This window comes from Theropithecus gelada, chromosome 9, assembly GCF_003255815.1.
Source record: "Theropithecus gelada isolate Dixy chromosome 9, Tgel_1.0, whole genome shotgun sequence".
Lineage (NCBI taxonomy): Eukaryota > Metazoa > Chordata > Mammalia > Primates > Cercopithecidae > Theropithecus > Theropithecus gelada.
Window position 1 is genome coordinate 117,101,328 of NC_037677.1, and position 12,789 is coordinate 117,114,116.

Sequence of the window (12,789 nt, forward strand, 5' to 3'; positions counted from 1 at the left end):
AGCTAATTTTTTGTTTTTAGTAGAGAAAGGGTTTCGCCATGTTGGCCAGGCTTGTCTTGAACTCTTTGCCTCATGTGATCCACCCACCTTGGCCTCCCAAAAGCTCTTCTATTCTTAATGAAGGCTTTGCAGAGAAGGGGAAAGGCCTTCACAGTGAGAACAACAGGCCTGACCCTCATCCCCAAAGGACTTCTGCATCCTTGGGTCTGTCAGAGCCTTCTGGGCTTTATTTCTGTATTTATTGGAAATAAAAGTAAACTAAATGGTTTTACCCACCTTCTAGTGGTCAAAGAGTTGTTGCAATTTCTTTAACTTTTTCTTAAAAAACTCAAGGACGTCCGTAATTACGCTGGCCAGGAATATACTGACACTTGTGAGCTACTAAGGCTGGCCGGGCTATAGTCCTCTACACTGAATGGCTTCAGGTTTCGGTGCCTTTGAGTTTTCATTTTGTTTTCTACATTTTTTTTCTCCCCCCATGACACAAGTGGTGCTTGAGATGATTTTAATGGCTTTGTGAGGTGGGTTTAGATTTAGATTGTACTGGGTTGGTGCATAGGCAATTGGGGTTTTTGCTATGCTTTAAAAAAAAAAAAAGGCAACAACTGCAATTACTTTTGCACCAATGTAATACATGGATGTGACCCACCTTCTACCACAGTCATGGAGAAGATTATCTGGGGATCATGTTAAATGCAGACTCTGATCTACTGGGTCTGGGGTGGGGCTGGAGATTCTGCATTTTTAACAAGATCCCACAAGATGCTGCTGCCCTGGACCCTTGTGACTCAAGGTTTGATCTACAAATCGGCAGCATGGCACCCCCAGGAACTTGCTGGAAATGCTAGCTCTAAGGTCTTTTCTGAACCTGCTCTCTCTGTATCTGCAGTCACAAGCCTCCCAGTGATCCCTGGATACATTAAAGTTTGGGAACCGCCAATGTAACACACTGCTGGAGACCACACCTTCACACCTTCCCTAGAAGCAGGGATCCCATTTCTTGGATTCCAAACCACTTCCAAAGAGCTTGTGGAAGGATGTTTCCAGGCCTGGGCATGTTCTCTCTTGGGAACACCTTTAACCTCTCCAGGACTTTCCATTCCACTATGTGCCCTCCTCTGTCCCTGTTAAGATCCTTAAGCTTTATTAAGACCTTGGTCCTCTGCATATTAGCTCCACTGTCTGCGTTCTTTGAGACAGACGCCAGTGGCTGAAGCATGGCTGGAGAAGGGACATCGATCTTTCTTAGTACTGCTGCTCCCAGAGGATATAATTTGCTTGACAGATGGGTTCTGGCTGCAGCTACTCAGGGTGGAGTGAGGGATTGTGCAAAATGCTGGGTGCACCAGGCTTTAGAAAAATTGCCAGGAGGATAATAAAACCTGAAAGACAAACAAGACGAGGAGGGAAGGTGCTCTGTGGTGTACCTGGTCCCATTGCCCTGTGGCCGGCTGTGTGAGAAGAAATAGGAGTCAAGGTTCTGGGGTCTCACAGAGTGGGAGTGTGTGGCCATCACAGTGTCAGTAGCACCCTGTGGGTGGCAGAGTATATTTCAGAGGTGGCTGCAGCCATATCCCTCATTCATCTGCTTTTCTATAGTAAGAACTTGCCACACCCCAGTCAATGGGTGGAGTCATTTCCCCTCCCTGGAATCCAGACTGACCTTAGGATTCACTTCTGACTGGAGATGACACTACACAACTTCTGAGACTAGGTTGGAAAAAGCCATTGAGCTTCTGCCTTGTTCTCCTGGGATACCTGCTGTAGGGGAAGCCAGTAGCTATGAATAATTCTGACCACCCTGAGACCACAGTGCTGGAGAGGAAGGGTTTTTCTACGGGTGGAGGGGTGGGGTTCGAGATCTTTTATTTTCAGAGCTTGCAACAGTTGGTTAGCAACGCTAGCTAAGTTGGTATGATCCGAAGGCCAATCACCTTTCTCTTTAGGCACTCAACCAACAGAATCTCTTTCTTACAAACAAGATCATTGACCAGTTGGGATCTGTCTCAATGTGTGTGTGGGAAGAGGTTCTCTCCCCCTACTTCTCCCAACAAGATTGTTTTATAGCCAAATGAAACTCAAATCCATAATACAGCAACTAGTCATCTCCAGTGTCACTGATTCCCCCCACCCCCAGAATAGGAAGTTGAGGTAAGAGGGGAGAGACTGTGTCCTGTTATACAAAAAACAACAGCAGGGGTTCCAGCTAACAGCCTGGTCAGTGGATAGCCATTGACTGTGCCCACATGAGAGATGCTAAGTGGGAACTACCTAGAGGATGAGCCCCTCTCAATTTCCTGATCCACAAATTCATGAGCAAAATAAAATGTTTTGAAGTAATTTGTTATGTAGCTACAGAAACTGGAGTATTCTGAAGCTTTGGTTATCAGAGATACACTACACATTCTTAAAGACATCCTTCAAGCAAAATTTATTTCATTTCACTTCATTTCATTATGTCTTAAAAACACTTGGGAGCAGGGAGTAGGTTGTCACAAAATCAAACAAAGCCCGAAAACCGTCTAATAAAAACATGCGGCTTTAGGCTAGAGTAAAATGATAATAGTAATACAATTCTAGTTTTTGTTTCTCTTCTGTCAGGCCCTACATATATATTCCATCGTTTAACTTTCATTCCAACTCTGTAAGGTGTGTCTCTTTTAGAGATGAAGAAACTGAGGCTCAGAAAATGTTAAATGACTCACCATGTGCCAGAGTTGGGGTTTGAACGCTGCTGGACCTGACTCTAGAGGCTGTCCTGCAGTGGGTGGAAGAGTTGTTAATGAGAAGAGTTAAATTACAGGATGTCCCGTCCTTGGATCCTAGGCTCTGGGACCCTTAGGTGTCATTTAGTTCAATGCTGGGGACTCCTGGCCCATCATAGTGTTTTAAAATCCACATTACCAGACTCTGTTCACGTGGAGTCTTAGGTCTGTGGTAGGGTGTTTTCTAGAAGGTTCTGACCCTTCTCAAATTGAAGTCTCGGATTTAGTTCAGCCTCCCCCATTGCAGAGGCCCTGGGAGAGGAAGCAGCTTGCTCCACAGCACGGAGCAGCTCAGCTGGCAAGCTGGGGCAGAGAGCAGGTTTCTGATGCCCAGAGAGGGCGCTCCTCCAGGCAGCTCTAGAGGAGGTTTGGAAGACTGATAGCAGAAGTGACTTGCACCCCAGTGAGGGGATGCAGTAGGGATTCTGTAATAGAAGTGCTCCAGGTTCAGGGTTGGTGAAGGGTTGACTGGGTTCTGTGATGATGGCACTGCAGGAGTCCATTCAGTCATCTAGCAAATAGCTACCAAGAGATGCCTGTGTGCCAGGCAGAGGCGCTGGGGGCCCAGTGCTGAGCAGAATGGTCATGGGTACCACTGCTTTTCGAAATTACATAAATATACAGACTTTTAGGACTTAAAACGTCACAGAGGAGGCAGGGAGAGAAGGGGAAAGAGAAGCAGGGAGGGAGAGACAGGGAGAGAGACACAGAAGATGGGTGGATTTTAGGTTTCTTAGATACGCAATAGAATTGAGAGTCAGGCTGATCAAAGTGAGAATAGTTTCAGTGTCACCTGTTCAAAGTCCCAAATAGATGTTAACTTCTGTGGTCTCTGAGTGCCTACAGTGGCCCAGCCGTGCTACTGGGCTCTGAGGTGACAGCCCTGGAGTGGCTCCTGCCCTCATACCCTCACAGGGGAGCTGAAGCTGCAAACAGAACATACTCGTACAACGTCCCAAATCTGGGATAGAAACCGGGGCTGTGGGACTCCTGATTCTGTCTGGAGACTGGGATGGCTTTAGGTGACCAACTGTCCTGGTTTGCTCAAGACTGAGGGGTTTCCTGGGATATAGGACTTTCAGTGCTAAAACTGGAAAAGTTATGGACAAACCAAGACTGCTGGCCACCCTAGAGGGTTTCCTAGAGGAGGAGAAAGCTGAGCTTCTCCTCCTCTCCTGCTCCCCTGCACTCTTCATCTTGGATCATGGGAATCCTTTTCCCAGAAACCCAAACCAGAAGCCTAGGAATCAGCTTCAGCCACTCCTGCCCACAGGTTCTCCATGCCATCCATTTCCTCTCCAGTCTGCTAGTCTCTCTTGCAGGGACAGCTGCCACAACCTCAGCACCTCCCACCTTGCCTTCTATTCTCTCTTCCAAGTCCCATCCTCACCATGGCCAAGGCCACCATTTTGAATTGGAATTCCCATTCCATGCTCCTTTACCAAACCTCTCCTTGGCTCAAAATCAAAGTCCTCTAGCCTGGCACTCAAAGCCCCAAATGACCTGGCTTCTTTTGCCCTCTCCAACTGCATCTGAAGTGGTGCTGAACTTAGTTCCTCAGTAAAGATTGGCTGGAGAGCTGGGAGGTGGCCTGATGGCTGAGATCTGAAAAAGCAAACCCCTGCATTTCTGCCCCTTTCTTAGTTTTTCTCTTGGCAGTGACTGCTTTTCATTGCCCAACCAATGAAGACAGCACACAGGCAGCTGTGCCAGTTACTCCCTGGCTTATGTTTCACCTCAAGCCTATTTTATTTTCAAGAGACCATGCTGCTGCCCTGGCCTTGCCCCATTCTGACTTCAGTTTCCAGTTTACTTTGGAACTCCAAGTCCTTAGAGTCTTTGTACACACAAAGCTACTCCCTTATGCCTGGAATTTGTCCTTGCTGGCAGGTGGTGATGGAAGAGTCTGTAAAGTCTCAGTGATTCTTTCAGTCCTTCTCAAGCCTTTGAACCAGTGAGAACTGACAGCAGGGCCTGTCTCTTTCCCCCTCTGCAGCAGTCTGGATTCTCCCCCCGAGGGTGCACAGTGGGGGGCCTCCTTGGGAACTTCCCGCAGCAACAGAACGCTTAACCTTTATGTACTTTTCTTTTTACGTTTCAGTTTTACAGAGTTTTTGGATCCGTTCCAGAGAGTCATCCAACCGGAAGAGATCTGGCTCTATAAAAATCCTTTGGTGCAATCAGATAACATACCTACCCGCCTCATGTTTGTAAGTACCATGATTTCATGTCTTATTTGACTGCTCTCTCAAAGATGAACCAAATGGGTTTTCATCTTTATTTTTCTAACCCTGAAGACAGTGGGTGGCCTGAGAGAAAGAGAAGGTGAGCAGCCCATCAAATTAAAATCCAGTTCCTTGTCATGATAGGAGCTGCTTGGTCATGTGAGAAGGACTCTGTTAGAAATACTTGTTCCCTGGTGCCACAAAGAAATAGCACACGAACATAGATTTAATTCTCTCAGCAAGACAATGTTTACTTTCCGCAGAAAGGGTGCTCATCACAGATGGAACAATGGTGAGAACATGCCTGAACAAAGGAGGGAGGCAATTTTTATCCCTTATGCAGCTTGTCCCTGCTACTGTGTCCTGTCTCCATTGGCTGGAGCTGGACCTCACAGTCAAAACTAATACCTGATTGGCTAACAGCTTAAAACTTTCTTAAATAGGTAAAGGCAAGGGAGAATAAAGGAAAAGAGAAAGTTGCTTATGAAGGATTTAAAGAAGCAATAACGTTTCCAAATAAGGAAGGGGCATAAGCTATAAGCTAAGACTTGCCTCGGCCTGTCTAGACATGCCTGAATAAGCCAAAGCAACTAACTGGGCTGAAGTGTAAGAATTAACAGTTGATAGGAGGCTTTAGGGTAAGAAGCTATTATTCCTAGTGCCTATTTTATTTTAAAACTAAGACGAGCTTTGAAGAGGAATTTTTCTACTTTCTACAAGTCATTGCCCAATATTGTAGAATGAGAAAGGACTTGCTTGTCTGGGCTATGCTGAGTTACAGTAAAGGAAGACTAGAAGCCAGTGATGAGAATTTTCTGTCCACTCTCTTTTTAGGATAAGCCTTGATTCTGCCCAAATGACGGTACCCAGATAGCTCTGTTAACCTCTTTTCTGGTTTTAGCTGGTCAGTTGTTGGCCACTAATAAGACCACCCTGTGCTTCAACCTCTTGAGAGTGTCTTGTGTCTCTCTCCTTCTAGAATAAATGGGCAAGCACCCATAGAGCTGGTGAATATATTGAGATAAATTTTACCCCCCCCCCACCCCCAATGCCACATGGCAATTGCCACAACCTTTTACATTTCACTGCCTATATGCCAGGCTTGTTGCTGAGAGCTTAAGAAATGATGGTCTAATTTAATTCCACCCAGCATCCCAGTGAGGAAGATGTCATTGTTGTCCACATTTCACAGATGCAAAACTGCATCCCAAGAGAGATGAGGGAACTTGCCCGATGTCACATAGCTAGTGAGCACAGCACCAGGTTCTAGCAGCCAGCTCTTGGAGCTCAGCTCTCAGCCAAGAGGTTGCCCTGAGGGTTGGAGGCAGAATGTCTGCGACTCGTTGCTGATGCTAGTGAAGCCCTGGAGAATTGGAGAATCACCATCCAACCTTTCTGGAGCAGAGGAAATATTTAAGCTCCTCTTTGTTATGGAACGATAATGTCGCTTTTGGATGGGCAGCCTCCCAGCAGTTTGAAGGTTGTTCCCGTTGACCTGCCATGGTGTCTCGTGCCTCTCTGGGAACTGCTCCAGAAACTTCATAGACACAGAGGGAACATTTTTGTATTTTGAAAGAAATCCCTCTGATTTTGTGGAGGAAATTTTGTTAATTAGTGATGATTGGAAAGATCTGTGTATTTGCAAACTCTTGGAAATGCCCATAATGCCAGCGAGCATTAAAGTATTATTTTAATTGCTTCTTAATAATTACTTTTCTACTGGAAAGTAAACTGGATTTTTATAAATCTTAGGGAAATTGACAAATTAGGGTTGTTGTGAGTAGGGAATTACTAACACATGGCTATTAAAATCAGGCTTTTTTCATTTCTGCTGTAACTCAAATCTTCTATAAATCCTAGAAATAAAGGAAGCAGTGTATGTGTAATGAGTTTACTCAATGGCTTTAATAGGGAGAAGCTTCTATTTATCAGTTACTCCTATTTTTCATAACATTTTACATTTCATGTGTTGTAAAAACACAATTTGGAGATGAATGTTCATATGGGATGTTGTGAGAAATCTGTGGCTGTGTCCTAGATTTATGAACAATGGATTGTTTTGAAGTCTAGATACAAATGCCACAAATATTCTGGCTACAGGCACAAATAGGATGGAGCAATTTGCATGCTGGTGGTGGTAGAAATTAGTCAGTAGAGGGCTTGTTCAGCACTGGGGTTCTCAGAGAACAGAAGGATATTCAGCCACACATACTGATTCATACCCTCTATTCTCCTAATGAAATAAGTTCAACCTTTTATTTCATTAATAGCAGTTGATGAATTTCATTCATTTGGTTGCACGATTTAGTACAATTCCATAATAACACAAGGAAAGCAGTAGATACATTTATAATACCTATAACGCAAAGATGAAAAATATTTTGTCACCCCATAAAAAAGATTTGTTCTCCTGGGTTTTAAGAATTTAATATAAAGCATTATATTATTTTGGTCCTTTAAAACCTTCAGACGTTAGTAGAATAATTGGTAATAGAACATCCATTTTCACTGATGTATAAAATGGCTTGATTTTCTTTGAGAGCTCAAATTTTTTTATTTACTACATAGAAAAGTCCTGGGGTCTCCTTTAATTTTGGTTGGAATGTTTTAATCAAAAGGTGAACTTTCTAACTTTCTTACCAAGGTGTTTTTTAGAAGCAGCTGGTATTGACTTGGATTTCTTTTATTGGATAATTAATGCTTCTAGAGTCATGTGTGTGCAAGTTAGACGAGCCAATTGGGCAAATGTAACAAGAAAATTAACAGAATAATGGCTAGGGAATTAAGTGCAGAGTAAATGGCAATAATGTCACTGGAAGCCTCCTAACTTGCACTTTCGCTGTCTGTGGTGCCATTAGCTCAGGTGATGTCTGTCACCCTGAAAGTTGGGTGTAGTTAGAACTGTTTGAATCCAAGAGCTTGTTTCCCTTGACAACCCAGTGTTCCTGTTGACCAGAGAGACTGGCTGAGAATTCTTTTCAGATGCACTCAGAAGTCTTGCTTAGCATTTCAGGGATATGCCCAAGGCCTTTATGGAAGGCTGTTTCCTTATTCAAAAGAGGTACCGGTTGCTTGCTGAGTGTGAGGGGTTTATGAGAACATTTTTAAAAACCTACTTTTTGTGTAGGACAACTTCATTGGTATTAGTTGTTGCTTTTTGGTACACGTTTTGTTATCTGTAGTAGTTGTTTCTTTGTACATTCAGGGGACATTTTCAGGGAGTCTGCTATGGGTAAAGAAAACCATAGGGGCTATAGTGGATAAGAAGTCCAGTGAGACTTGGGGTGTACCTTCAGGGACCCTCCAGGATTGCTGGTACATTAGGATGGTACTCTAATACAAAATGGAATCTGAGAAGGGCCAGAGGAGAGGCCCAGGTAAACTTCTAGGGAACTACTTCTTCTTCTTCTCCTTCTCCTTCTCCTTCTCCTTCTTCTTTCTTCTTTCTTCTTTCTTCTTTCTTCCTCTTTCTTCTTCATCAGCTACAACAGTAAACATTTCTTGAATTCAGGGGCTGTGCTTATAACTTTATAAAGAACATCTCAGTTAATCTTCAGAATCAAAACTAGGGAAAACAAAACTAGGGAAATTACACAACTTGTCCAAGATTATACATCCGTCAGTGGCTGGACCAGGATCTGAGCACCGGCTGTGAGTGCAAACTCTCACTTGGAGGCACTCTGCTTGATGCCTCTTTGGTGATTGGTTAGGTGGAGAGGCGTGTAAAGGCAGAGAAATGGAGAGTGAGCCCATGTGGGTCCTGTCAATAGAGTCTGTTTGGAGTATCTATGTGTAAGGGCTAAGAATGGGGCATGGATAGAGCTAGACTGAGGATAGCTTTGGATTGGTTAATTACAACCTAATTCAGTGGATGGTTATGAAACACTTGCCATGAGGAAAGATGAATAAGATACGGTTTCAAGTCTAGGGAGGGGCACAGACATGAACACAAGGTGGACAGTGCTTCACTAAAAAGCCTTGAGGAATAGGTAAGACTCAGTAAGGAGTTTAAGGAATGATAGGTTTTGCAAACTTTTTTCCTTGGCTTCCAAAAGAAATCCACCCAAGCCCTATTCTTTGCCCTCTTCTCTTTTTGCTTTGACCGTGATAGGTCCAGATTTATTCTCATAAACTATTACTGATAGATACTGTGTTGATTTGATACCAGGGTTTTCTATTCTGGGATAGGATGCTTCTAAGGAAGACAGAAATAAAGTCATTTTGGGGAGGAAGAAGGAAGAAAAAGAGACAAGGCTGGATCATGATAGACACTTTAATTTTTAGGCTCTTTTTAAGAGTCTTAGACAGCTCTTTTATCTGTGATGGAATGTAATTGTTTACCCACAGCAGGGCCTTTTCCAAGTGTCTGAGTGTCTTAAAGTTGTCTTTATAATCACTTTGCAACACACCTTTCTGTCAAAAGCCAGAAATGAAGGCACTTTGGGCCCACTGTTTTGTTTTGTCTGACGTGAATGAACCCTAGTGACAAGCTCCTCTCTGGCTAACACCCTCACATCAGGGCTGCTCTGGCTTCGATCTCTTCTGGTTGTTAGAAGTCCTTGGCATCCTCATGCCATCCCCCCTCAAACACACTGCTCCACATTTTGTGGTTTCCCGGAAGTGCCCAGGCAGCATGATGCACGGTGCCTTGCATCAGCACATGAGGATGACCCACTTTCTGGGTGTAGAACTGGCCAGGGATTGGCGCCCCTTCCTGTGTTGATTCATGGGTGGATGCTCCATACCCTAGTTGGTCATTTAGGGTATGGTCAGGGTGCCTGGGAGAATTAGGCTCCCTTTTCTCTCCCCAGCTTCCTTCCTTTACTCAAAGGTGCACACTACTCAGATCTCAGGGTGCAGGTGGGCTTGAACTGAAAATCCTTCAATCCTATATGTCTGGTGACAAGATCCTGATACACTTTTAACAGTCTTTTCCAGAAAATAATGAAATACTAGTCAACAACCAGCATTTGCTGGATGGTAGCTCTCTGTTGGACCCTGTTGGTGGGCAGTTGGTATGGGCTCCATAGTGGCCTACTACGGGTCAACTCCCAGCTTGCCACTCACTAGCTATGCAAATGTGGAAGATCACGTCCCCTCCTAGAACTTTACTTTCTTCATCTGTGAAAGGCGTCTTTAAGAACATGTCTCATCAAGCTGTAGAGAACATCAAATGGGGGTGACAGACCTATGACACTTTACTTAGTGCATGGTACCTAATCAGCATTCCATAATTGCTAGTGAATTGAAATCCTGCGAATAATACCTGTCATAGATATTATTATCATCATACCCATTTTATAGATAAGGAAACTGAGAATTAATGAGGTTAAGTGACTTGCTCAAGGACAACGAACAGATAAGTGTCAGAGCTGGGGCTTAAACCCACCTCTCCTTAATCTGAGACCATTCCACACACATTTTTTTTTTTTTTTTTGTACAGAGCTCTGGCTTCCCAGCCTGTGGAACAAGCTACATACAAAACTAGCCACATCCCAGATCCTGCTTAATAATGCATATGCTATCTCTTTGTGTGGGCACTGTGCAGTACAATTAGTAACTTTAAAGGTGGTGTTCAATATATAATCTCTGTCAGCCTCATTTTCCCCATCTGTAAAATAAAGCTTTTGGGCTAAGGGAATCACCAAGATTCAAGACTCCAACCCAGGAGCATGGCAACCCAGTCTGGGAGTCTTGTTCCCACTAGCTGTGTGCATTTGTGTGTTTACTGATCTCTATGATTTTTAGTTTGGTTATTTATACAATGGAAATAATATTTTCCACAACAGAGTAGTTAGAAGATTGGAAAGTGTGAGGTAAGTCCTTAACACATAGTAGGTGCTTAAGCTGTGACAGCTGTCACTGAAATTTCTTTGACTTATCTATGACCTGGACCTGGAAACAAGCCGCCTTACCTTTCTATTTTAACTTGGAAAAAAGCATGCACTGTATTTTATTTAATGTTTACTTTCTAGGGTAGGAACTGCTGTAACATTGTGGTTAAAAGTGTAGAACTTAATTTAGGTGACCTGGGTGCAAATCCTCATTTTACCACTTGATTAGTTGTGTGACTTCCAGCAGGTTGCTGAACCTCTCTGTGCTTTAGTTTCCTATTCGTTAAGTAAGGAGCCTTTTCCACCTAGGATAGCTTGAGAATTGAATGAGTTAATTTGCATGGGGTGTCTAGAATGGACCATAGTCCTTAGTAAGCTCTCAGTACACATTAGCCTTTGTTATTCTAACCTAGGTATGTACATTCAGCAGCCCCATGCTCATAACAAGTGAGCAGAACTCAAGTCCAAGAAGGGTTCAATATGCTCTCTGAATTCTGCAGCAGTGTTTGTCTGGAATTCTTTGTTTTCTCTCAGGTCTCATTTAATAAGCACTGACCACTCCCCATCTTCCTACCCTGGGCTCATCCTAGGATTTCCTTGGATTTAATTCTTTTAAAATTAGACATGGAAACATTAACAGAAGAGAAAACAATACCAAGGGAGATTTTGCTTGCTCATGTTTTCCTCCCATCTCTGCCCATGTGTGGAGGTACAAGGGAACATCCCCAACTTATGTCCCTCTGTCCATCGTCATCTGCTCCCCTGGCCTGGGCAGCAGAACCGCAGCTACCAATGGCCTTTGTCCGAAGAGTGGAATGCATATGCACTGGCTTCAATTCAATCTGCTTTGCTGAGTGAAAGTGAGGTGGTGGGGTGCTTACTCTCTTCATTCCTCCTTCACTCAGTTCACAGGTGTTTTGCCCCAGGAGGAGGTTGTTTTCCCAATGTGTTGGCTTCTGAAGTTCACCTCTTAATTCCAACTTTCAGTTAAAAAATGTTTGTATACAAGGGGGTGAATGATACATGTAACTATGTCTCTATCCATCCTGATTCATGGACTGTGCTACCCAAGGATATGGCTGATACATTTCCAGAAGAAGAAATGAGACACCAGGGCCCATTGCTGTTAGGATGAGAGGAGGAAACAAGCCACATCTTGCAATCACACAGTCACCTCTGCTGAAGCCACTCTGGCTGCAGCCACATGGCACTTTGAAGGCTGCATTTCCTCGCCTGGGAAGCCCTCGAGGTGGGGAGCCTTGGGCCCTCCTGGGTGCTTAGCCTTGGCTCAAGAGCAGTTGATAGTGGTCCTAGACACCAAAATACATCTATCTAGGGAAGTTGTAGCATGAGTTAAATTAAGTCCAGCCTTGTTGGGGAAGTAGAGGTGAGGGTCCAATTAGGAAGAGGCAAGTTGAGGCAGGCAACGGTTCTAAAGGAGATCGCTGGACCATCAGGCCACTAGCTTGGAGTCAATGAGCAGCTCTAATGAATTCTTCAGCCTGCACACTTGACCTTGATCCTGAGCACCTCCTACCTGGCACCCACATCTCCTGTGTGGGCAGTGACTTTCTGCTCTGGAATTTCCTTTGGAAGCCTCATTGGGAAAGTCATCCCAACTCAAATTTTTTTCTGGGGTTTCATTATTGCCTAACCTTAGATTATACCAGCTGGGATTGTCTTGAAATATTTCCTTCAGAACCATGTTGTTCTCCTATATAAATGCTGAATTGGTGGTCATTACTGGGCCATCCCCTATTTGGTGAGTTGCTTTCTCCTATTTGGGAGCACATTGCCTGGTCTGTATGCAGTGCTTGAAGAGACAGAAAACAGAAAGGTAAGCTGGTGGGCTTCATGTTTGGATTTGGAGAAACAAGGACTTCTTTGGCCTTGACCATAACGTTGGACTTTAGTAAGTGGTGCTTCAGTCTTGTTCTTTTTTTTTTTTTTTTTTTTTTTTTTTTT

At 43.9% G+C, this 12,789-nt stretch overlaps 1 protein-coding gene across 6 annotated transcripts in view; it reads left to right on the top strand.

Annotated features, from left to right (window-relative positions):
* PLPP4 (phospholipid phosphatase 4) overlaps positions 1-12,789 on the top strand; it is a 135,702-nt gene that overhangs the window by 44,964 nt on the left and 77,949 nt on the right. For all 6 annotated transcript variants that reach the window (XM_025397095.1, XM_025397097.1, XM_025397099.1 and 3 more), the window contains one exon: positions 4,867-4,975. In XM_025397095.1, the coding sequence (XP_025252880.1) occupies positions 4,867-4,975 (109 nt within the window). Of the gene's footprint in view, positions 1-4,866; positions 4,976-12,789 lie in introns of those variants that run through there.